The sequence below is a fragment of the Brassica napus genome, chromosome C3 (assembly GCF_020379485.1).
Source record: "Brassica napus cultivar Da-Ae chromosome C3, Da-Ae, whole genome shotgun sequence".
In the NCBI taxonomy this organism is placed as follows: Eukaryota; Viridiplantae; Streptophyta; class Magnoliopsida; order Brassicales; family Brassicaceae; genus Brassica; species Brassica napus.
In genome coordinates this window covers 24,082,434-24,109,013 of record NC_063446.1, presented here as the reverse complement: position 1 = coordinate 24,109,013, position 26,580 = coordinate 24,082,434, and the positions used below count along the sequence as shown (strand labels likewise).

The window sequence follows — 26,580 nt, the reverse complement described above, 5'->3', positions numbered from 1 at the left end:
AGATGACGGATGTTTCAAAGCGCAAACATTGCTTACGTTGGGTTTTTGGATATGGTTTTGTTCATAGATATAAGTGAGAATAACATAGATCCGATCCGAGACACAAAAACCCGAAAGTTATCTGAACCAAGACCAATATAACATAGAGACTAAGCAACTATTTTAAACACCATACAAGTTCGGCGATACGAGGCTCTCTATGTAGGTATGAGTCTCGAACCCTCCACTGAGGTAGATCCCTCCATGCGTCAGTTCTGAAATTGTACAATACCATCTCTTTATCAAACTCCAGAAGAACCTCATCACTGTTATTAGTCGAACACAGCGGTCTCATACACCTGAACAAAAATCTGAACCGGATTCTGGTCCAAGAACTCGCTACACCGTACCCAAACATCATCATGCTCCTCGCTGCAGCTATTGATCACACAGAGTCGCCCATTGAGATCCCCGGCGACAAAGTTTCGAGAAACATCCTCAGCTTCACCAGGCAATGGCACCTCTCGAAACTCCTCGGTTTTAACATCAAACGCTACGACGACTCTCTTGTTAGCCTCCTCAAGAATGAACACCCAGTGAATAGAACCGTTGACATTCATACCGGCAACAACGCCTCCACGAGTCTGACTTCGACGAATACACACTAGCGTAGTGGACATGAGTTTGATATTCTTTTCCTCCGGCGAGCTCAGGTAATCTCTTGGAATCTCCGGTGGTTGGGTTATACAAGAAAACCGCGTCAGCAGCTGGAGAAATACACACTAAGCCGTTCGAGTATCCGATAAACTGAACACATTTGCTTAGATGCAGTTCCGTATTGAGATCAATCAACTCGTCGCCCACCACAGCATCCTCTCTAATGATTCTATGAATCAACTCAGCGAATTTACTCGGAACCTCTTTAAGCGGATAGTTAAGCTCTACTCCTACCAAATCTATAATTCCTTCGAAGCCATCGCCGATTCCGTCGAAGTCCAATGCGTACAGGTTATGTCCAGATATGATGAGTTTCCGGTGAATGGTTAGATCTAGGTGGCTCTTTGCGAACCCTTGATCTGATGAGAGTGAGCACAAGAGCTTTGAGACGCACCTGAATCTCCCGATTGATTTGGCAGGAAGCCGCAGGAGAATCTCCCTGATGATCTCTGGAGGAAGCTCGTTTGGTTTTTTTACTTATGACCCCAAACTTTAGCTTCACTCAGAATCACTGTATTCGGGTCTATTTCGGTTTACAGCGAATTTATTTCCAATTTTCCGGTTAACTTATCAAACCGATTATTAATAGTGATTTGCTTTGCTCCTTATTGTACTTTTTTGTCATATTTTAATTTTATTAATAAAAGGTTTCATTTATATTTTATTGCGTTACAGTCGACTACAGTTTATTAATTTTTATTAATTTTATATGATTCATAATAAGATACAAATTTGCATTTAATTTTAAATCTAATTATTTATTTATTCTGGTATACTGAAACATATGATTTTTTTTCCACTTTCTTAGAAATCTCTCCCGGTTAGATATTTTGGGATTATTATAGCCAAATGGCTTATATGTGAAGGAGCCACCGTGTCCTCCTATTACAATTTGAACGCTTGACCTTTTACTGAGCTACATACCACGTCAAACTTTGGAGATCACAATGGTTGATATAACCTCGAAGATCATTGTTCCTTCTTGTGCTTATATATTGAAGGTTCAGGTTAGTTCCTATGTATAAAGTTAAGACTTCAAACGAGAACTTAATGAACTTTCACACTTTAGATCCAACCCAAGTCCTCGATTCATCACTTAGGTTGCATGAAACTTTTCATTGAGAGAAGCGGTTTTAGTCAATACCCTTTAGGGCAAAAAAGTACAAAAAATACAAAAACAACATTTCATTCTACGTGCTAGACACAACACAGATCATTAATCACTGATCATTTTACAAATGACAAATGCACAACAAATCTCGACTCTTCTACAATTCTGTTTACCAAAGATGTCTCCTCCAACATGATCAGTCTCTTCCTCAGAGTTAGTTACTTAGAGTAACCGCTGCTTCACTCGTCTCCCATTCCCGTCACCACCATCAGCATACAACTCCTTCCTCTGCCCCGTTGATGTTAAAGAATGCTCACTCAGCCTAGCTACATACTCCAGCAGCTCACTTAGTAAGCACGGGCAGCTTTCCTTGAGATAATCAAACCCATCCGTTTCCATCACAGCTAAAGACATTACAAACAAAAGGGGAGCTTTTAGATTTCAATGATGATTTGATCAAAGTAGTTTTAACAAAAGGGAGCTTTTATATGTACCTTTCAGGTTTTGTGGCAATGCTATGAATTTGAGACACGCAGCTTTTAGCTGGAAACAATGATGCTGCTCTGCCAAAGCCAAGGTGGTCGCTACTGTGTTTATGCTGATTCCTTCACAGAGTTTTGACTCGCAGATTGTTCTAAGCCGCTCAAGTGCATAACGGTCTGCAGCTGCAAGAAGATGCTGAGCCACAAGGGTCGATGCCCATTTCAAGTCTGTCCCCATTATGTCTTCCATATCAGGCAACTCGTCCCAGTAGATAAAATGTAGGAACATCTGCATACAAAGGCACAATATAAGAAATGGAAAAGGAACCAAGAGAATTAAACCAGAAAGAGAAGTAAGTGGAGGACCTTGAAAATGGGAGCTTCCATGTCTTCTATGTCTATGCGTTTGGTATTTTGGTTCTTCAACGGTCCAAAAAGCTGTGCCCTGAAAACTGGAGAACGAGCTGCAAGAACCAACGTGTGAGCAGGAAACGTTTCACCATCAACTTGGAATGTAACATCAACTCCTTTCCCACTCTCCAAAAGCTTTCCAAACTGATGACCCAAGTCGGAAACCGGCACCGGGATATTGTAACTCCTCGGTCCCTCGGTATGTGACTTCACCACGCCCACACAGCACCGGACCAAGAGGCAATTGTCCTTGAGATAGTCCGATGACTCCAGAAGCGTCCTCTTGAAAAACCGCTTGTATCCCCTGAATCCAGAAGCATTCATCAATAAACCAAACAAAGGAGAAACAGAAACATGTCACCATTTCTTGAATTCACTCATAACATGTCACCATATTAACACAAAAATAGAAAGTAAAGTAGAGACTAGGCTAGCATCTCTTGAGTTCACTCATAACATGTCACCATATAAACACATCAATACAAAGTAGAGACTAGGCTACCGTTTCTTGAATACCCTCACAACATGTCACCATATAAACACATTATACACTAAACTAGGCAACAGTTTCTTGAATTCACTCACCACATACTTCCTCTGTACTTAAGAGTATAAGGCCCGCTCTCAAGAGTCCTACCGAAATGGCTATGAACCTTATGCCTCTCATTACCACTCTGATCCACAAGCGTCAGCTCAAACAAAGCCCTAACATCAGCCCCTTCGCTCGCCAAAGCTATAAACAGAGACACGTAGACAGAGTTATCCTCAGGACTCTTCCCATCCGGGTAGAAGTAGATCGCCCACGAGTATCCACCGACCATGAACGTATCGGAAGCCACGTACTTGCCTATCCCCATCCCTTTGGCGAGAGAGTAGCCGCTGATCTTGAACTCGTGTGAGCCGTTGATGGTCTCCGTGCGAGAGGTCGACTCCGTGAGAGAGGTGACGGTCGATTTCGAAGATCCGGGAACCTCCGAGCAAACCCTAGTCGCGTCCATCGATAAAGACTAGATCTTGGTGCGAAATTCGAAAATTAGGGTTTTGAATTAGAGGGGAAAGATCGAGAATTTGAGTAGAGAATAGGGGGATTTGCCGGAATCGGAACTCGGAGTGAGGATCGGTGGTGGTCGGAGGTGAAGCGTCGTCGATCGTGGAGACGACGACGGGGGCTGAAACGAGAGGCGGAGAGGAATGCGAGAAAGGAAGAGTTTTGGTTATCGGTTTCTAACTTTACCCTCTGCCATTTGGTAGGTAACGAATATAAATGCAAGTCGGGGAAAAAATTAAATAATAATAAATTACATGCCAATTCTGTTTGTTTGAAAATTAGAGGGAAACAATCAAAATTAAGCAGGGAATTAATTTTTTACAGTTATTTATAGGGACATTTGTATCAGAAAACATATTTTAAATTACTCTCAATTAGTGGTGGTCTCCTGGATTAATAAATAATTTATTAATCAGTTACATGCCAATTCTGTTTGTTTGAAAATTAGAGGGAAACAATTAAAATTAAGCAGGGAATTAATTTTTACAGTTATTTATAGGGACATTTGTATCAGAAACATAATTTAAATTACTCTCAATTAGTGGTGGTCTCCTGGATTAATAAATAATTTATTAATCAGTTACACGCCAATTCTGTTTGTTTGAAATTTAGAGGGAAACCATCAAAATTAAGCAGGGAATTAATTTTTAGAGTTATTTATAGGTACATTTGTATCAGAAAACATATTTTAAATTATTCTCAATTAGTGGTGGTCGACTAGATTAGTTAATAATTTATTGATGTCTTATATAATTTTAGAAATTATCTAAAAAAAATTATAAACACTTATGTGAACTTAATAAATAGAGAATAGTTTATAAGAGATTAGATATAGTACAAATAATACTGTCAATACATGGACTCATATGATACAATGAACTGTTAAAATTTTATTCAACTAGATACTTGCTTCTCGGTAACTAGAGAGCCATTTTTACAAAGCCTTCAGATGATTAAGTGTAGTTTGTTTACATGATCTGCTTTCTTGAGGTTCTTGTCGCAATGCCAATGCCTAGTTGTTTTTTCCACAGCTAATTTGACTTTTCTGTATACTCTGTTCTCCAAAATGGTTTGAATCTTTGAAATCATTGGAAGTATCTTGCCAAGAACTAGAAGTGCTTGTGCAACTCTGATGTGTTTGACGTTCTTAAGTTTGCAGGGAGTTCAGAGTGTCTGAAAGATTTTGATTAATGCACATCCTGTACTTTTTAGGAACTATGTTGTCGGAATAGCAGATGTCATGATGATATATTGCAGATATCACTGCCTATGGCGTATTGCTCGCTGTTTTCAGATACGGTTTCATCACAGACCAAACAGTTTTGGTTTCTGTATGCGCCTTTCATTCCAAGGGAAATGATAGTTCAGGCGAATCCTCCTGTGTTTACAAGGAACATTTTTATTTGATCGGTCGTATCTTTACACTTTACATGCATAGATACTGTTATCTGCCATCCTCACAATTTGATTATTCATGTTACTTACTGTTATAGAGCATTGTTGAATAATATTAAGCGTTAGTATTGATTTAACCTAACTTTACAACATGTCAAGGGGCGGCTGTGTAACTGGGTTCCAAGAATAATGCATAACCTATACTTCCTGAATGTTTTTTACAATATATGTGAAATTAGCCTTGAATGCTATTTTGGCACATTCTCAAGGCTGTGCGTGATATTGCCATGCAAATCAGGCTAATGTTTATTCTTCTTATGGTTTATTCTATTTTTCTTTTTTTGATAAATTCTTATGGTTTATTCTTTACATGCTTGTTTTTAGCATTTGAGTATAATTCTTTTTATAGGGACCGATAAAAATAATACAATAGCATCTTTGTAATCTAACCTAAACGTTATCTTGAGTAAGAAAATTTACAAGAATCAATAAATCTCCAAATAAATACACTTTTCTTAAGCTAAAATGTATTTAAATAGACCAATGCTAAATTTCTGATCCAAGATAAAAACCCTTATATTATCGCTACTAAAATTGTTAGTTATACTAAATCACCATCTTCTTTTCTTTTCCTTTTTCGTAACTATAACATCTTGCTTTGATATTGTTAGCAAAAATATCAAAATTGGATTTGCTATTGGATAATTACTATTTGTTTTATTTTTGGAAGCAACTGATTTTCCCTCTTATTTATAATCCAATTCTTAACAAATATTTTGTCTTAATCCTCAAATAAAACGATTTAGTATAAAAAATATTATTATCCTGCAGAGAAATTGGAGCGGCGGTTCACGGCAAAACACCAATCACCACCGTGAATAATTATCACCGGCGAGCAAACAATTCTTTTGCCCACGTGTGCTCAGCTCAATTCTCAACGCAGTCATCGGAATGAGGTCATGGTAAATCTAATAAAACCAGGGGCATAATCGTCTATACAAAAGATTGTCTTTTTTTTTCTCATATTTTATTACTTGAATTTGCACTTTCGGGTTTTGGTCGGTTTCTTCAAAATGACGGAGAAAGGACCGATTCTGTCTCCGGCTCCAAACCAGTTACTTCTCCAACGGTGGAGTCCTCTACTTCAATGGCGTTTCGGTGCTCTCACAGCACTCGTCTTCTTCCTCGTGTTATTCGTGTGGAGCATCGACGGTTTCTCTATACAAACCTTCGCTGAGCCATGGAGGCTCAGTGCGTACTCCATCCGCGTCAGTTTCTCTCCGTCTCCTTCCCCTTCACCCTCACCGAAACCTCCTCTTATAGAGCCCCAAAAGCCCACGACAGGCCCACGAAATCTAAACGCGCAGAAGAAGACGAATCTCACTTCGAACTCGACCCCGTGGATCGCCGCCGAGTCGGGGAAGAATTACACGGCGAAGCTAATTGAAAACTGGTTGGCTCCGGGAGGTGCACCGTGCAGTGAGGCGAAGACCGTCGAGATTTCACTTCCCGGCGTCGACGGGATTGATACGGCGGAGCTAACCGCCGGGGAGATCCACGAATTCAAATTCCAAGCCTTGGACGAATCGAAAAACGCCGTTTGCATCGGCGGGGACTACTTCGAGACTGATTTATCCGGCGAGAACTGGAAATCGAGACCGCCGGTGAAAGATTACGGCAACGGAAGTTACTCAATGTCGTTGCAGGTTCATCCTGACTTCGCCGGTGAATTTAACCTCACCGTTATTCTTCTCTTCCGTCATTACCAAGGCCTTAAGCTCAGCCCCGCGCGTCTAGGCGTTGACCGGAATCTTCGCAACGTCCGGTTACGCTTTGTCAAGAAGCCTGACGTTGCTCTGCCGGAGCTCCGGACATGTAAAAAGTCCGACTTTACTAGAGATGCGTGGTCGGGACGATGGACAAGGCTGGATAAGAACGAGAGTTGCCAGATCAGCAACGACGGACGTTACCGTTGCCTTCCCGCGGACTTCCCTTGTGGGAGACCGTGGTGCGAGGGGGCTCTTGGAGTTATAGAGAGCAATGGTTGGGTTTACTCCAGTCATTGCTCTTTCCAGATGTTCTCAGGAGATGACGCGTGGGACTGCTTGAAGAACAAATGGATCTTCTTTTGGGGAGATTCGAACCACGTTGACTCCATCAGAAACATGCTGAACTTCGTGTTGGGTCGTCCGGAGATACCCGCTGTACCGAGGAGGTTTGACATGAAGTTCTCTAACCCGAAGAACGAATCAGAGACTGTTAGGATCACGAGTATCTTCAACGGCCATTGGAACGACACGCAGAACTATCAAGGTCTTGATTCGCTTAAAGACCAAGGGTTTAGAGAGTTGCTCAAGAAGTACTTCTCGGAAGACCGTGTTCCAGACGCTATGGTCGTGAACTCTGGCTTACACGACGGGATTCACTGGACCAGTCCTAGAGCCTTTGAGAAAGGCGCTGAAACCGCAGCTGCGTTTTGGAAGGGAGTTTTCGACGGGGTCAAAAGCAGGGGGTTGCAGCCGCCTGAAGTGGTTTTCAGGAACACGGTCGCTACGGGTGGTTACGCGAGAACGCTGCCGTTTAACCCGAGCAAAATGGAGGCGTTCAACGGAGTGTTTCTAGAGAAAATGAGGGATAAAGGGTTGGTCACAAGCGTGGTGGATAACTTTGATATGACGTATCCTTGGCATTATGATAATAGGTGTAACGACGGAGTTCATTACGGGAGAGCTCCGGCGAAGATGATGTGGAGGGACGGTGAGATAGGACATCAGTACTTTGTGGATTTGATGCTTGTTCACGTGTTGCTGAATGCATTGTGTGTGAGGTAGTAGTGATGATTAAAAGTTTGGTTTAGGAGTCATGGATTCTTTATTTTTGTGTACACGTTTTGATTTATTTTGGGTTGTAGTATATATCAAATTAATATTTGGGAAAACTCAAACTAAAGCTTGAGTTTATATTGTATAATGTATAAATAGCGAGAGGTTGGTACAACAGATGTGTACTAAAACATTTTGCTGATAATAAGAATGTTGATTTTCTTGCTTTAAACTGACTTTTGAAGTTGAGAGTAGTTTGTCTCTGTTTCATTACTCTGTTCTTGTTTCTTTATACATGTATTGGACTTGGAAGTTGAATTTCTACGAGTTGAGGGATTTAAGCGTTACCGAGTGACGAGTAATCTATTATGGTCGCAAGTTTAAACTGAACTAGATGATAATTATATTTACTGACACAGTCAATTGGTCTTGAAATGAATAAACGGCCCCGATCATACATGTTCTTGACATATAATCGAAGCGGCCGATTGATATTATATTCTTTAGGTCCATATTCATTGACTAAAATGAATTGTTACCAACGGTGACGTCGATGAGAAGTATTACCTTTATAGTTCCAAACGTACAATAGTGCACTTTCCCAAATCCCAATATATGAAACTGGAAACGAATCTAAAGGGAAAGATGGACCAGGAGAAGAGAATCGGACGAGAGCTTTAAGATAATGTTATTTTGTTAAGAAGAAGCAGAAAAGCCATTAGCCATGTCATGTGCTGCAGGGGACACTCATGTGATCAACATCTATTTAGATTAGGCAAAATCTTCAGACGACAAAAGTCAATTATTAATATCAAATCAACATACCACATGTACTTTTTCAATTATACACATTCTTTTTGGAACTTTCCAAATGTTTGAAATATTACTCTTTTATGTTTTAGTTCTCTATCGATAATTGGTGAACCATGCATCATGCCAAACAAGTGTTAAGATCCTAATTTTAATGTTCTTTTAATTACTTGATCAGATTTATCTAAAAACGTGATAAATATATAATCAGGCATGCTTGGTTAAATCAATATTTCTTTTAAAAATCAATATTAAAATAAATGCAAGAATCTTTCACCAAGAAAGCCATTCCATTCTTTTTTTTCCTAGGCCACTTTAAATGCTCATCTATATGAGAAATGTGAATCTCTTAAAAATTAACTTAAGGCAAAAGGTAAAGAAAGATACGCAAGAGAGTTGTGTGTTCATGTTATGTATATGCTTTAACAACAACGAGCGATGATGGTAAATGCGTCTGAAGAAAAGTATCTGAACTTCTTTTTTTTTTGAAGCAAGAAGGTATATTTCTCAGATATTACATATATAAATATTTACATATTCAGTGATGTAACCTATTGATGTCCTTGAATGAGTTCACCATTTTTTTTTTCTTGATTGAAGTTGCAAGTACAAGGAGTAATCCTCTCAGATTTGGAAATAAAGATAAAAAGAGAGAAAAGATTTGAGTTTCATCACTAAACCAATATTTTTCTTATCATCCTTTTGAGAGAGAAAAATGAGCAAAGAAGAGTTCATGAACATCCAGGTTTGTTCACCATTTCCTTAAAATTCATTCTCAATATTATTTTTTTCAAAAAGAAATCTTCTCTTGACTTGAATCTGTGATTTTTTTATTTCTAGACGTGTGTTCTTAAAGTGAATATACACTGCGAAGGTTGTAAGCAAAAAGTCAAGAAAATCTTGCATAAAATCGAAGGTAAAAGAAAAAAATATAATCAAATTCAAAACCTCTTTTGACTTTTTTTCTAAGTCTTGAAACTTATTTTGTGTTTTGTCTGAAACAAAAAATTCAGGTGTTTTCACGACCAAGATTGATGCAGACCAAGGGAAAGTGACTGTCTCTGTCTCTGGGAGCGTAGATCCTTCAGTTCTCATCGAGAAGCTCGCCAAATCTGGTAAACATGCTGAAGTCTGGGGAGCTCCAAAGGGCAACAACAATCCAAATCAGTCTCATGACTCTCACTTGGTGAATCAGTTAAAGGGAAGGCAGATTGACAACAAAAAAGGCAGCGGTGGTAAGAACAATAACAATGATAAATGCCCGAAGAATGTTGGAAGTGGAGGTGGAGGTAACAATCCACACCAGATACAGAAGATGAAAGGGTTTCAAGATATGAAGCTTCCTCAGCAGTTAAAGGATTTGAATGGCTCTGTTCCTGAGAACAAGAACCAAAAGCAGCCAGGAGCGAAGTTCAATGTTCCTGAGGAGGAGGAGGATGATTATTTTAGTGATGACGATGACGAGTTTACTGATGTTGGTGACGAGGACTCTGATGACGATGAGTTTGATGATCTCCCTTCTCCGTCTAATAAGATGAAGCCTAACATGATGATGCCTAATAATCAACAAATGATGATGAACGCCAATCTTGGCGGTGGTCCCACCAAAAACGGCGGTAAGGGAGTTTACGGCGGTGGCGGTGGAAAAGGTGATTCTGGAGGCGCTGGGAATCAAAACCAAGGCGGAGGCAAGAACGGCGGCCAAAACGCCAATGGTGTACATCAACAAGATGGTAAAAATGGCGGTGGTCCAAACGTCGGAGGTGGTGGACTTCCGGCCGGTTTTCTTCCCATGGGAGGCGGAGTACCACCAAACATGAGCATGCCAATTGGTGGTCTAATGGGTATGGGTATGGGTGATCCCATGGGAAATATTCCGGGCGGTTTATGTCCCATGGGAGGTGCAGGACCATCAAACATGACTATACCAATAGGTGGTCTGATGGGGAATATTCCGGCTGTTCATGGATTACCGGCCACCGGTGCAAGCGGTATACCGCCAGGTTATTTCCAAAGGGCCGGGCCAGATCCAATTCAAATGCAACATCAACAACAACAACAACAGTATTTAGCAGCGGTTATGAACCAGCAACGTGCTATGGAAAACGAACGGTTCCAACCAATGATGTACGCAAGGCCACCACTGGCAGTTAACTATATGCCACCGCACATACACCTACACCAATATCCGAATCCTTATGATCCATACCCGTATCCACCTCATGGGAATGATCAATACTCTCATGTCTCTAACGAGGAGAACACATCAAGCTGCGATATTATGTGATGGTTTCACTATTTTTATAGAATTATAGTGTAAAATTTGGACGTATGTTAAATTATGTTGAAGTTGTTATTCTCCTTCATGTGACTTTTTATTTGCTAATCAAGAAAATAAATTATGAATATAAAAAACTGCTATGAACAAATTCGGTAGATGGCCAGATCATGATTAGTAATGAATATTCACACTTTTAGTACTCTTATATATTAATAAACTAGGATAAGACCCGCGCCTTGCGCGGAATTAAGTTATTATTTTTATTATATTTTGAAGAATGAAACAATAGTTTGGCTTCATTTGGATTAGGGGTGTTCAATCCAGATATCGGGTTGGTTTCGATTCAGTTCGTTTTTTTCGGTATTTTGGTTAGTAAAATATAACTACTATTCTAAATCCATATTTACTTTGACTTTAGTCTTTCACATACTTTTGAAAGATTTCAACTCGACAACTAAATTGATCAGCCAATCTTGTTGCTTTAAATCATTAGTATATATATATATATATTAGGTAATTTCGTAGCTTCTAATTAAGGAAAATGCAAAAACAATATTTGGTAGATTATTTATCAATTCGAATATTCGATAGTTAGTTTAATAAAAAATATAATGTAAGTTAAGATGGACCAACCTATTTTTTTAAGAATAATATATTTTATATAGTCATTTATTAAATGAGAATTTATAATCATACACTTCTATGATCATTCATATCGTTTTATAACTGAATATTTAAATCATCGATAACAAAATTTTCAATGTGAAATCTTTAATAAGTTTATAATTTATAAATGTTTTTGAAAATTCATTGAAAGTTTTAATATTAAAATATTTATGTAATCTTATGGTATATAGTTTAATCTATATATATATATATATGTTTTATTATTAAATGATATTTTTTACTCATATGGTTTTAAAATCATGTGTATCTTCTTATAATATTAAATAAAAGTTCATATTAATACAATTTTATGATCATTTGTAACTTATTATGACAAAAAAATAATCTATTGATCACAAAATTTTAAGAGTGGTGATCTTCAAATTTCTAATAATTTATAGACGTTTTGAAAAATTCAAAATATAACATATAAAAAAATATAAATGTTTTTTATTATATATTTAATGTGATTTTTAATATCTTTAATAATATAAATTTTTTAAAAAGAACTAAGATACAAAAATTGTTATCAAATATTTAGTATTCATAATAATTAATTTTCACATATATGTTAATTATATTAGGTAATTTCGTAACTTTTATTTAAGGAAAGTGCAAAACATTTTTTGGTACGTTATTTATCAATTCGATAGTTAGTTTAATAAAAAGTGTAATATAAGTTAAGATGGACCAACCTATTTTTCTAAGAATAGTATATTTTATATAGTTATTTATTAAATAAGAATTTATAATCATACGGTTCTATGATCATTCATATCATTTTATAACAAAATATTTAAATCATCGATAACAAAATTTTCAATCTGAAATCTTTAATAAGTTTATAATTTATAAATGTTCTTGAAAATTCATTGAAACTTTTAATATTAAAATATTTATGTAATCCTATGGTATATAGTGTTTAATCTATATATATATATATATTTATTTTATTATTAAATGATATTTTTTACTCTTATGATTTTAAAATCATGTGTATCTTCTTATAATAAAAATGTTAAACCATTGATCATTAATTTTTAACATAATAATTTTAATAGTTTTAGTCATTTATTGTCGTTTTTAAAAATTCAAAATATAACATATACGAAAAAATCTAAATTTTACTTTTATAGCTAATTTGATTGTTTAATTTATTTTAATTATATAAAATTAAACAAAAAATGATGGAGGAGATATAAATTGTTATCAAATCTTTATTATTAAAATCATTAATTGTCATATATATATTAGTCATTTATGGTAATTCCGTAGGTTTGATTTAAGGAAAGAAAATAACATATCATATCATTATATCATATAGTTTGACCAACTTATGTATCTAACAACATATAAAAATCGAATGTGGACCTACTTATTTTTCAATTGAATGTAATTGACTACCTAATTGAGTGTCACCTATGCATTGGGGCCTATTTTAATTAATACAAAATTGAAGTTACATCTTTTCAAATGTTCCTCAATTAATATATAGGGGATTTTCTATTTGATAAAATCGTATAAAAGGAATATACAAGGAGTCTTGCTGGAATTGGAGTTGTATATATCCCATGGATCATTATATGAAAGATCACTTATAAAAAAAAATTATATGAAAATATCCTTTTTCCCCACTATATATCCACTATATATGGATCTTGTCTTATACATGGTGTAACCTCATTCTCATAATACTCATTCAGTCCCAGTTCCCATAGTTAGAGCATAATCTCTGATTATTTATTATGGAAAATTACAACTTTGATCGAGTTGGGATACAGAAACAAACTAAAAGTAAAACATAAGTAATACAAGTCCATAATAATTAAGTTTATTTGAGCTTGTTTCTAGCAAGGTGTCGAGTATGCTCATGTAACCATACATGCTATGACGCTAGTACGTGTATACTTTTGGTTTTAGTTGGTAGGAACGATGACTTCAGGCACAAAGCTTTTCTGAACCTCAAGGGTTAGATCCTCCAAGCTTAAGTGACACTCCAGTCCTATCTGCATATGTAATTTAGTTATATTTTAGCCTAATTTTATTTGATCCATGTATACACAATATAAAGCTTATATCACTAATACTTGATCCATGTATACACAATATAAAGCTTATATCACTAATACTTGATCCATGTACCTTAACAACAAAGAAGTACAACACAGTCTCCTCCATGCTGCTAATGTTGAGATGAAGAACCTGAAGAGATAGTTTCTCCAAGACGGATATGATCCTCACCAGCTGCCCCTCAATTCGCCTAGAGACAACTCTCAGTACAACGTTAGAGCCTGAGATCTTGGCTTCGACGTTAGCATGAGGGGAATTGCAACATGCTCCCACTTCCTTGAATGTGCTTGTGGTCATTACATTCTCGATTCGACTAAACGGCACTCTAGTGGTTGTGTTGGTGGTGGTGGCGGCTGCGGCTAATATGGATGGCTCGAGTGTTTGGTGATCGTAAGGAAAAGAAGGCCGGTTTAGTGTCTTTCGACGTTTCTTGGACTCGAGAACTTGCACCAGTTGCTGAAGCTCTTTGATGAACTCTACCACTCCTCCGATTATCGAAGCTTGATCTCCCTAATACCGTTCAATCATCGAAAACAAGACCATATTTATGAATATATTGGTGCATGCAAGTAGTAATTTGTTTTAACATGTTAACAATAAAATATATGTAGTCTATCAACACACACACACACACACACATATATCTAAAAATTCGAGAAGGTTCGTTCAATTATCTGGAAAATCAAAATTTAATGACCCTTTGAAAATACTTCAACAGAGAAATCACTGATCATTAACTCTTGAAACAATTCATAATCTCTTGGATAAAATTAAATGAAATTGAGTACAAATTAGGGAAGTAGATATAACATGAAAGTTACCCTTTTGATATAGAAACAAGGAGTCAAAGAACGAAGGGATTTAAGATGCTCATTCATTTGCCTTCTTCGATTCCTCTCAACGGCGATGTGAGACATGATCGTTGATTAATAGTCAAATATATCTCTTCGAGGTTCCTATCTATAGGATGAAGATGATCACTTTTCACTTTCTTTTTTGACACATTCTTCAAAACAACGTGGCATTTATACAGCCGTAACAACAAGAGATAGTTAGGGTTAGAGTTCTTTTTTTTCAAGGGTTCATAAATGCACTATGTCGCTATCTCGTGACATTCTTTTGTCTCTTATTAACTTTCTCTCTTTCTTATTACTATCAACAATAAGTATATACAGTAGAGAAAGGTATGCATGCATACACAAAGATACGTCACGTTTGTGAAGTTGGATACATTTACATTTACATTCACTGCGTGAGGTCTTTTATGATTTTATATCGTATTTTCATTTAGATTGCATGCCTTTGAACCACCTTCTTTTACTTCTAGTTTGTACCCCTGTGCCTCCTTTTAGTTCTTAATTACCGAGATTCCTTACCCCAAAAAAAAAGGTTTTTGCCAAAACTAACCCACAACTTGATTTTAACCCCAAACCTATACCCAAATTTGAATCAAATGCAAAACTAACCTAAAAGCCTAGTGAAATTACAGTTCAGCCCTTTGTGACCAAACAAAAAAACAGAAGCCATTTTTACGAATATAGCCCTAGTAAATCGTCTGAGTCGTCTGAGATGTTGGAAGTCGTCTGGACGGCTGAAGTGTAAGTCGTCTGGTACCGGTTTATTTTAAAAATAATTTATAAATCTTGTAAAAAAATATTTTGATGCGTGAAAAATAAAAATCAAGTAATTATAAACAGTTTTAAGTGATATAAATTAAGATATGATAAAATTGATTTGTTTTGAAGATAGATGAGTGAAAGTAGTGAATCATGAAATACTTTGGTTTAGGAGTTTGGCAAACATATGTTGTAGTATTGTATGTATTGTTAGGGTTAGATTTTGGAAAACTAAAATGTTTTTTTCAAAAATTAATTTTCACCTATATGTGTTTATTTATGTGTATAGTAAACACTTTTCAAGTTTGATTTGATTTTATGAAGTCTTTAATTAGATAATTAAGTTTAGGGGTTATGTTTAGGGTGTGGACGACTTATATTTCAGTCGTCTGTTGAATAATTTACTCGGACGACGTATATTTCAGTCATCCACATCATACTGAACCTTTAATTTTACCAATGTACGTTTTAACCTAACCGGATCATTTTACTCGGACGACTTACATTTCAGTCGTCTGGTGAAGAAATTAAAACAGACGACTTACATGTAAGTCTTCCAAATATTCCCGCCTAAATTTTTTTTAAAAAAATATTTTCCCGCTTAAATAATTTAAACCAGACCTGGAAAGTCTTCTATTTTAGTTTCCCGCTAAAAATATTTAATTTCCCGCTAAAAATATTAAACTCTTCTGGACGACTTACATGTAAGTCGTCTGTTTTAATTTCTTCACCAGACGACTGAAATGTAAGTCGTCCAGGAAGTCGTCTGAGTCAAAAATATTTAACCTAATTGGATTTTTTGTCTCCCTATATAAAGAAAAATTTACACATTCTCTCTCCTCCTCTCAAATGGCTGCAACAAAAATGTAATGTTCATCATTCTAAAACTCTCCAACCTCTCTCTAATCTCTTTGACTTGAAAACACCAAACTTTATATGAATTTTTCAGTTTTGTCTCATGTATTTCTTACTAATCTATCTCTTTTGCAGGTTTTTAATCAAATGGTACTCATCTTCCACTAATTTAAAGGTAAATCTATTAATTTTAGATATGTATTTTAGTGTGTTCTATAAATGTAGATTTATCTAATCTTCCACTCATTTTCTCTATTTTTAAGTCATTTGAACGTTTTTGGATATGCAGGTTTTTCAGATCTGGATTTGATATGCAGGTTTTTCAGATCTGGAAGACTTCTTGGACGACTTACCTGTTAGTCGTCTGGAAGTCGTCTGGACTTCTTGGAAGTCTTCTGACAAAGTCGTCCTGACTTCCAGGAAGTCGTCTGGACTTCCAGGAAGTCGTCTGGACTTCCAGGAAGTCGTCTGGACTTCCAGGAAGTCGTCTGGACTTCCAGGAAGTCGTCTGGACTTCATGGAAGTCTTCTGATGAAGTCTCCCTTTCATAATAGATCTGAGCGTTTTGGTAAGTTCTTATGTCTGATTTTTCTTCATTTGGTAACTTCTTGTTGTATAAAGTTCTTACTTTTTCCCAAACTAAAACTCTCCAAACCCACTCTAATCTGTTTGACTTGAAAACACCAAAATTTATATAAATTTTTCAGTTTTGTCTCATGTCTTTCTTACTAATCTATCTTTTTTGCTGGTTTTTAATTAGATGGTACTCATCTTCCACTAATTTAAAGGTAGATCTATTATTTTTAGATATGTATTTTTGTGTGTTCTGTAAATGTAGATTTATCTAATCTTTCACTCATTTTTTCTGTTTTTAAGCCATTTGAACGTTTTTGGATATGCAGGTTTTTCAGATCTGGATTTAATATGCAGGTTTTTCAGATCTGGAAGACTTCTGGGAAGACTTACCTGTTAGTTGTCTGGAAGTCGTCTGGACTTCGTGGAAGTCTTCTGACAAATTCGTCTGGACTTCCTGTAAAGTCGTCTGGACTTCCTGTAAAGTCGTCTGGACTTCCTGTAAAGTCGTCTGGACTTCCTGTAAAGTCGTCTGGAAGTCGTCTGAACTTCCTAAAAGTCTTCTGACAAAGTCGTCTGAACTTCCTGGAAGTCGTCTGGACTTCTTAGAAGTCGTCCAGACTTCTTAAAAGTCGTGTGGTCTTGTCTACTCAAGTGGAATCCAAGCTTGTCTTTGTAGAGGAATGATCTATAATAGTTTTGTTTGTGGTCTGTTTTGTGAATTGCATGTCTACTCTTTTAGTTGTGAAATTTTTGTAAAATCAGTAATAATGTTTTCCAAGATGTATTAAATGTGCTAACAATGTGTTTACACATTTACAAATCAATGAAATAATAGACTTCAGTAGCCTTTTTCTTATCTTTGGATCGCTCATATGCAATAATAAACTTCAATGGCCTTTTTCTCATCTTAATAAACAAGAATGTTGGTAGCTTTATATTGATACAACAAATTAAGAAGCATTTTAACCCTTCTTCCAACTCATAACAATAGTCATCATTATTGTCTATAACAATAATACTTAAGAGATGGAAACAAACAATAGTAACTAGTCAAAGCATATCATATTTTATTATAAGTTTGCGTTGAAAAACTTAGTCAAATTTAGTAAAACTAAGGGAGAGAACATATTTTGTAAATATGAGTTTTACATATCTTGAAGTTACTTATCACTCTTAAAAATACAAGTTATTCAAAAACTAACGTAGAAGACTTAAAAACTAGTGGAGAAGACGCGGACGACTTCAATCTAAGTTGTCCAGACGTCTAAACTATACGTCGTCTGGTCAACGCAGAGGTTTTTTTTGCAATTGACTTTGAAATCTGTTATTTCGGACGACTGAAAAATAAGTCGTCTACTATTGTTTGGCTAGAAAAAAAACTCCAAAAAAGCTAGACGACTTACATTTCAGTTGTCATAGGTTAGTTTTGCATTTGACTGGATTATTTCAGAAATTTGACTTTTCTAGACGACTTACATTTCAGTCGTCTAGTGAAAATTAAAATAATAATATTTTTTTAAAAGTAGACGACTTACAGTTAAGTCGTCATAGGTTAGTTTTGCAATTGAAAAAAAAAACTTCAAGATTTAATTATATACAGACGACTTATAATTCAGTCGTCGACGAGACGACTGAAATGTAAGTCGTCCAGGATTTACGAGGTTTGACCAGAATCTCGGAAAAAAATTCTGGACGACTTACAAGTAAGTCGTCTCGTGGACGACTGAATTATAAGTCGTCTGTGTATAATTAAATTTCGAAGTTTTTTTTTTCAATTGCAAAATTAACCTATGACGACTTAACTGTAAGTCGTCTACTTTTAAAAAAATATTATTATTTTAATTTTCGCCAGACGACTGAAATGTAAGTCATGTGGGGAAGTCAAACTTCTGAAATTATCCAGTCAAATGCAAAAATAACCTATGACGACTGAAATGTAAGTCGTCTAGGTTCTTTGGAAATTTTTTTGAAACCAAACAAAAACATACGACTTAACTTTCAGTCGTCTCAGGTTTCAGATTTCAAAGTCAATTGTAAAAATAACCTCTGGGTTGACCAGACGACTTCCAGGTAAGTTGTCTACAGCCAGATGACTTCCCAAGTAAGTCCTCTTACGAACAGATCTGGAAAAAAACTCGATGTCATACCTTAAATTGGTGAGATAAGTTCCTTAGCATACATAAGGCTTCTCCAAGCACACAGAATCACAAACGAAAGTAACCCACCCAGAATCGTTAGCTTCTATGACTATATGAACCATAAAAAATTTAGAATCAAAATCTTGGGTTTTTTTAGCTCATTGTGGAGAGAAAGTGAGAGATATGTTGTGTTTAGTTCACAAGAATGGAAAAAGAAGAAGGGTAAATCGATTTTGGGAGCATTAAGAGCTTCAAATTGGTTGTTCATGGTGGTTGTGGTATTGATGACAATGGCAATCTTGTAATTACTTGAAGATGATGAGGGTGAGAGAGTAAAAATGTCATTTTCGAAAAAAAAAAGAAAAAAAAATTGATGGCATTTTCGTAAATTATATGAACTTGTGGGGTGAATAGGGCAAAACCAATTTTCAAAAAAAAAAAGGTTAGTTTTGTGTTTGACTTTAAGTTGTAGGTCAATTCTGCAAAAAGCCAAAAAAAAAACCTAATATCGAAGGCTCTTCTTTAATATAACAAACTAGGATAAGACGTAAATTTATATGAAAATTATTAAAAAATATCGTATGGAAAATAAATATATATTATTGATCGAATTAATATTTTTGGCTTTTAAACAATTTTTTATAAAACTTTTGTTAATTACATAATTTGTTTACTAATGAACAGATCCCATTTTTAAAAATATTTTAGGTCAAAAATTATTTATCGAATAAAACCTAACGTTTAGGCAGAAAAATCTCATGCCTACTATTTGGTTACAATGAAACTATGCCAGCTCGGGTTTATATCATGATTTAGCAATTTAAAAATTAATTATGGTTATGAGAAGTTTACGTGCACGTGTCCATCCTATCTATCTTCGATATTTTTCTTATTTTTGTGTCATTTTGGTTATTGCTCGATATAAATATTGATTTTTGAGTTTATTCTCATTTCTTTCTTTTATTTTGGCCTGAGATTTATAAAATGTTTAAGATTCAAAATTATTAAAGAGATACATACTTAGGCTAAGATATGCGTCTTGTGCAGAATAAATAATAATTATATATTAAATAACTAAGAAATCAGTTACTATTATGTAATAAATTGACTTGCACATATAAATCAAATTACCGCTCTTATTTATTCACAATCATTTTAGGATAAATAAATTAAAACAATCAATCTTATCTATCATATATGATATATAATTAAATTTAAACGATATAAAGTATATATATACACATAAACACCTATTAAAATAAAATTATTTATTTATATGATTTTATTATCGTTGTATCTTATTATAGAAAAAAATTTAAACATTGATCACAAAAGTTTATGTGAGATTTTTAACAGTTTTAGTAATTTATACTCGTTTTGAAAAATTCAAAATACAACATATACAAAAAAAAACCTAAAATTTTAATATATGATTAATGTAATTGTGTAATTTATTTTAATAATAAAGAATTAAACAAAAATGATAGAAAGTATACATATTATTAGCAAATCTTCATTATTTAAAATCATTAATTACTATATATATCATAATCACATTAGATAATTACGTAGGTTTTATTTAAGGAAATAATATATAATAAATTTCAATTTGATAAATGAATGGTCTATAATGACATATTATATAATATAACATTCTCTAACAATTTAATTTTGGGCTAACAAAATTCTCAGTTGATTTTCAAGCCGCCTCGTAAACAAATTAATTAACATTCCAATTACGTGAAAACTCAGGATGATATTTTTTAATTAGTACAAACTAAATGTTCTAAACTTTTTTAATGTTTATCTATTAATATATAGAGGATTTTAAACCATTGATCGTTAATTTTTAACATAATAATTTTAACAGCTTTAGTAATTTTGTCGTTTTTTTAAATTCAAAATATAACATATACGAAAAAATTTGTATTTTAATTTTATAGCTAATCTGATTGTTTAATTTATTTTAATAATATAAAATTAAGCAAAAACGATGGACGAGTTATAAATTGTTATCAAATCTTTATTATTAGAATTATTAATTATCATATATATATTAGTCATATTTGATAATTCCGTAGCTTTTATTTATGGAAATAAAAGAAAATAGTAAATGTACACTTTAATTAATTTTATGATTAGTTTAATAAAAAGTATAATATATATTTAATTGGACCAACATATTTTCTAAGAATTCTGAATTTCATTATGCTGATGACATGTGACTACATTTAAAGGTTGTAATGTTTCTCAATTAATATATAAGGGATTATTAGCCAGAGTGTTTTTTTTTAATTCTCCATGATTATCCATAGTTTTACTTTACGATCGAAACCCCATGCTATAGTTTTTTTATATGGATCACTTTGCATGAATTAATTAATAGACTCTACAAGAAAGATGGTATATAACCTTTGTAGCAAACTTAAGTTGTTTAAGTTTCTTTCATGAGTCTCCAACGACATGGACGGCTCATTAAGATTCCTCCCAAAACTAGTATGTTTTTAATAAAAAGAGGTATTGTAAAATTTTCGGTTCTATTTAATTAGTAAAAGCTAACAATATCTAAAATTCTCAAATGCATGTTCCAAACTTCATTTTTATACGATCTTAAGTTTGTAACCTAAAGCAAAAGGTTGGGAAGGGAGGAAGGGAACAAGCTAACAAGAGAAAAGGAGAGAGAGAACAAAGTGAAGTTGTTAGAGTGACACAATTTTTTTTTTTTTTTGTCACAGAAATTTTCATTAAAATAGAAAGAGGAGAAGAAGCCTAAAACGATGGCTTAACCCCAAAGAGTTCAGTACAAAGAAGAAAAGGTTGTAAAGCCTGCTTAGCTAAATTGTAGACAAACAAGTTTTCCGATCTAAAGAAGCGAGAAAACACGATTCTTGCAAAACCAGAGGAGATCGAGCGGATGTCTGAGACGATTCCGATGATTTGTTTGGACTGGATGTTGCCGGAGATTGCTCTGATGAGCGTTGAATTGTCGGAGAAGACCTTGAGTGATGAAAACTCAAAAGACTTCGCCCCTGCACTCTGAACCACCAAAAAAGCTTCCCAACGAGACTATGTGAATCTCAAATGAGTTGGAAAGCAAGAAAGACATGAGATGCCTAAATTTGGAAATAAAGATCCAGCATAACCTTTGGGTACCAAGATGCTTTGCAACGACCTGTATGTGCTCGACGGAAGTTGAAAAGAAAGCGATGGTTGAAATCAGGCAGAGACTTCGAGATCCAATATTACCGTATTGAAACCTTAGAAGTTTGACAGAAATCACCCAAGACTGCTCTTCATAAGATTCTGTCAGGCTTGACATGAACGTACAGACGCCGTAAAATGTTTTGAACGGAGGTTAGGATAGTTTGAACAAACAGCAAACTGAGACTTTGTGACCAAAGGAGGTGACAGCGGAGGTGAAGGAGGCTGTGTCGGAACAGCTTGGACACACTGCAGAGATGGACAAGGCTGAGGCGTAGCAGAACGTATTCTCAGCGTAGATGAGAGGATCTGAGGCTGCGTGGAGTGGTGTAGGCGCTTCATAGATGCAGAACCGAACAGATCTGGCGAGCCAAAGCTCGGGCTGAGTAGATCCGGTGGTTTCGTTTGTACAGAGAAGAGCGGCGCCGAGTAGCAGAGTAAGGTGGACGACGGCGGCGAGGGAAGAAGGAGACACGACGGAGGAGAGGACCGTCTGGAGAATGAGGAGGAGGGGACCGTCTGGGGGATCCGGTGGTTCTGGAGGGATGACGGGCCAAAGAGCTTTAAGCGGAGCGTACATACAAGTCGACGGTGGTGGATCTGGAGGGGGCCGGAGACACGCCGGAGTAGTCGCCATCATGACAGGTCTTTGGGAAGAACGGAGAGAATGAAGAATCATGGCGGTCAGGAGTGGGACGAGGCGGAGGGGGAGCACCGGAGGCAGAGGCTCATGTTGAATTCTTCAATCTTGCGGCTGCTTCGTAAGTCGTGCCTGGGAGCGTTAACTAGGGCGAACTAGACTGTACCAACTTAAACCTAGTGACACACAATTTTCTCTATGCAACAAATCCACTGGAATAACACGTAGTTTAGCTTATTGTTAAACTAACAAATGCGAATATGTAAGATTTTTTTTTGAACTTCTATCCTAATGAAGTCCCAAAATTGTGGAAGCTGGAAAGAAAATGTTGGTGACATATGTTTGTAGCTGCCAATGTTATGATATAAGACATGCAAAGGTGCATGCCCCATTTAACTCCACCTTCGCTATTCAATATTTCCATGGTCTATCACGCTATAAAATACTGATCGAGAAGAAAAAAATCAAATCAAATTCCAATAAGAAAACTCACGCTCGATCAATATGTGTTGACACAAGAGCAAGTATACACTTAATATTTAGCAAAAAAAAAGTATACACTTAATATCTTATCCACAAAAGTATATAGAATTTGGTTGTATGAATTCTATTTGACAAATTAAAACTAACAACTTACTAGTAACTTATTTTAGTTAAGGTACGGTAACTTATTATGAAACTCTGATTACTAGTAATTATTATTGTTTTTCCAACTTTCTTGAGAAAATAAATATTATTTATGCATTAACATAATGCTTATATGCAAACTATCTATCTATACAGTGTACTGGCAATCTAATGACGCTCACATTTGTTGCAACTACGTAAGGGTCAAAAACAAAACCAATTCAATCTGATTTAGTCTTGGTTAAGTGAATTCATCCTCTATTAGCAAAAAAAAAAAAATTACGAAAATATTAATTGTAGTAACAGAAGAAATGTAAATTCTGCGTTTTCATTTATTTCAATAGGCAAATGGACATGGCAAAGAGCTCACTATCAAATTTTTCACAAGAAAAATCCTTCACAGCACGAAACCTCTTGAGACTTCTTCGTATTACCCTTGAGAGTTCATGCCACTATCTTTTTATCAGCTGGATCCTCATCATGTACTGCGTGTAACCAAAAAAAAAAGAGAGAATAGATTGTATGATTTGTATCAAATACAATAGGGGTTGACATTTCAACCTTAATCACCGTTGTTATACTGAAAGAAAGAAATCATATATATACTTTTAATGGATTTTTCAAATTGCTGGAGCTGAGAAATGAAACCAAAGTTTAGGTGATGCTTGAGGTAGACGACTCTTTACAGTCTCCATAGCTTTAGAGAAGCCCATGCCATGCTTTCTCATCAGATACACCACCACTATAGTCACACTTGAAAGAAAACTCACAACAATCAAATTGTTGTAGATGACAACAGTAACCAAATCACGAGGCTAAAGTATAAAAGCAAACTACAAGACTCATATCACACATGACACACCCATTTTGGCAACTGGGTTTCACGGTTGAGTCCTAAAGCTACTATATCAACTGCTGAATCTATCAGACTATGGGGAAGAGATCAACCATTTTCTCCATCTTCTCGCTCCACTTGTTCCACTTTCACTAAATCCACTCAAAATAGGTGAACAGATATATGAAGACATAATTCTTTTGCGTTTTTAAGATTACAACAAGCACCAGTGGTCTAGTGGTAGAATAGTACCCTGCCACGGTACAGACCCGGGTTCGATTCCCGGCTGGTGCATTTCTTTTATGTTGTTGTTAATGTACTATTATTGGTTTTGCCTTCACTCTCCTCCGGTCTCTTCGCTTTTACACTAGTCATTCGGCTCAAAAGCCTATAGTACTCTACAACAAACATTTTTACTCAACGGTTGATGTAGCCCGATAGGCCTTTATTGCGATTAAGCCTACTGCTAAATTCTTATGTAGCAAATAGAGGTGAGTAAAGAGGAGGTGATAAATGATAACCATTACATACTCAATCAGTTGATTGTTTGTTACTAATTGAATGTAGAATGAAATTTTAAGAAAATTATCTGTTAACTAATAATTAAAAAAAAACGACACGAAACCGCTATATATAATCAAATAAAACAATTTATGTATCTATTTACTCATATTTGGGTAATATGATATATTTACCCCATAAGCGATGCCGTGGTCTTCTTGATGGTTTAGGTTTGCCTAGCATGCTTCTAAGTTGATCACAAATTTGTTATTTGCCTAGTTTCATCCTGGTTTTTTTTATTTTTTTAGCCATATGTAACTTTTTGCTGTTAAAACCTTGTAAAAGAACTCTTGTTCCATTTTGGTATAATATTCACATTTTATCAAAAAAAAAAAAAAAAAATCTCTCTGTTAAAGCAAGGAAGCAATTGTTATTCCATAGGAAATGATTCAACAGAAATTGATTATGCGCAAATCACATACTTCTTCTATTAAAAGCGCACACGGCTCAAGGCCCCCACCAGTACGACCACTATACCAAATTATACTATCTTTTTTTTCTTAATAATAAAGCGGATTTGCCTTAAGAAAACAGTTAAAAACAGCCACCTGCTCGAAATAAGAATTTTTCTTTTTCTTATCACAAGAATATATGCTTCATTTTTTTTATATACGCATGCTTGCAATTTTAATAAAATTTAGACCCGTTACTGCTTGTAGATTGCAATAATAGTTGATCTTGGAAATTAGCGCTGTTCTAAAATACGTTTTATGCAGACGTACATGCGCTGACTATATATGTTATACGGAACCTTGGCGTATTGAATTTCATAGTTCGGTTACTTTAAACAGTATAAACTGTTTTAGAAGTTTAAACTTGAATTAAAATGACCAATGAAAACAATTATTTTACTCGGTTGTGCGTGAATCCATATTTTATAGAAAGTAATTCTTTGTTTTACATCCGGTTTCTACGGTAAAAGTTCATCTTAATATATATTCTTTCCGTTTCATTATAAGTGTTGTTTAAAGATTTTACACACAGATTAAAAAAAAAATTAATTTTCTGTTTTAATTTTAATTAATATATTATTTTTGTTTGATTTTATTAATTTTTGAGCAATAAGGATAAAAACTGAAAAACATTTAATATTACCTTGAAAATATAATGAACAAAATTTAAAAGGTAAAACGATACTTAATATGAAACGAATGAGTATTTAAAATTTTACTATTTATTTTAGATTAGAAATATTTAGAACTATACAAATTTATGATATATATTTTAAATCTATAACTATAGTTACAAAAATATTCTTTTTAATAAAATATTTATCGTATATGGTCCACAAAAACTCCCTTATATAACAATTGTATTCACTTTCTTACTGCTTTTGGTTGTGGATATTATTTGCTAGTATTAATTTCTTAATTACTTATGAACTTTCACTTTCACGCCTGTAGAAAATCTATAGTTACTTACCACATAAACATTTATTTTTCCATTATTAACACATAAATAATAAAATAACTAGATTAAGACCAGCGCCTTGGGATAAACATTATATATAAAAATTATTTTATGTATTATATGTTTTTAGATATTATGAAATAATAAATATATATTGAATAATTAAAAGTCAGTAACTATTACATATATAATTAAATTGGTGCGAACGTATAAATCAATTTTATTAATCCAGACAATTTTTTTTAAAAATTTGATAGTATATGTAATTAAATTTAAATGATATTAACATATATAGTATATTTTTAATATTAATGTCTATTAAATGATGC

The 26,580-nt window shown here is 34.7% G+C and overlaps 4 protein-coding genes, 1 non-coding gene and 1 pseudogene across 7 annotated transcripts; 3 read left to right on the top strand and 3 right to left on the bottom strand.

Annotated features, from left to right (window-relative positions):
- Positions 1 to 10: 10 nt before the first annotated feature.
- Positions 11 to 1,321, bottom strand: LOC106385633 (annotated as a pseudogene).
- Positions 1,322 to 1,792: 471 nt separating this feature from the next.
- Positions 1,793 to 3,950, bottom strand: LOC106388844 (BTB/POZ and MATH domain-containing protein 2). The gene is made up of 4 exons (XM_013829010.3): positions 3,286 to 3,950; positions 2,656 to 3,004; positions 2,302 to 2,578; positions 1,793 to 2,211 (listed from the first exon to the last, which is right to left on the bottom strand). The coding sequence occupies exons 1-4, from the start codon at positions 3,696 to 3,698 to the stop codon at positions 2,030 to 2,032; spliced, it is 1,221 nt and encodes a 406-aa protein (XP_013684464.3). The 5' UTR covers positions 3,699 to 3,950; the 3' UTR covers positions 1,793 to 2,029.
- Positions 3,951 to 5,924: 1,974 nt separating this feature from the next.
- LOC106385635 lies at positions 5,925 to 8,197 on the top strand. The gene has a single exon (XM_013825540.3). The coding sequence runs from the start codon at positions 6,217 to 6,219 to the stop codon at positions 7,972 to 7,974; it is 1,758 nt and encodes a 585-aa protein (XP_013680994.1). The 5' UTR covers positions 5,925 to 6,216; the 3' UTR covers positions 7,975 to 8,197.
- Positions 8,198 to 9,045: 848 nt separating this feature from the next.
- LOC106388845 (heavy metal-associated isoprenylated plant protein 32) lies at positions 9,046 to 11,211 on the top strand. Of its 3 annotated transcripts, none has more exons than XM_013829011.3 (4): positions 9,046 to 9,273; positions 9,376 to 9,520; positions 9,616 to 9,691; positions 9,789 to 11,211. In XM_013829011.3, the coding sequence occupies exons 2-4, from the start codon at positions 9,491 to 9,493 to the stop codon at positions 11,060 to 11,062; spliced, it is 1,380 nt and encodes a 459-aa protein (XP_013684465.1). In that variant the 5' UTR covers positions 9,046 to 9,273; positions 9,376 to 9,490; the 3' UTR covers positions 11,063 to 11,211. The 3 variants fall into 3 exon arrangements, with proteins under 3 accessions (XP_013684465.1, XP_048606079.1, XP_022555145.1); XM_048750122.1 differs by lacking the exon at positions 9,046 to 9,273 and having other exon boundaries at positions 9,312 to 9,520; positions 9,789 to 10,625; positions 10,710 to 11,211; XM_022699424.2 differs by lacking the exon at positions 9,046 to 9,273 and having other exon boundaries at positions 9,313 to 9,520.
- A 2,229-nt stretch (positions 11,212 to 13,440) lies between these two features.
- Positions 13,441 to 15,239, bottom strand: LOC106385636 (transcription factor MUTE). The gene is made up of 3 exons (XM_013825541.3): positions 14,614 to 15,239; positions 13,865 to 14,302; positions 13,441 to 13,728 (listed from the first exon to the last, which is right to left on the bottom strand). Exons 1-3 carry the CDS (start codon positions 14,707 to 14,709, stop codon positions 13,639 to 13,641), a joined length of 624 nt encoding a protein of 207 aa, XP_013680995.1. The 5' UTR covers positions 14,710 to 15,239; the 3' UTR covers positions 13,441 to 13,638.
- A 9,264-nt stretch (positions 15,240 to 24,503) lies between these two features.
- Positions 24,504 to 24,574, top strand: TRNAG-GCC. Its single transcript has one exon. It is a non-coding gene; the product is annotated as a tRNA-Gly (tRNA).
- Positions 24,575 to 26,580: the final 2,006 nt, after the last annotated feature.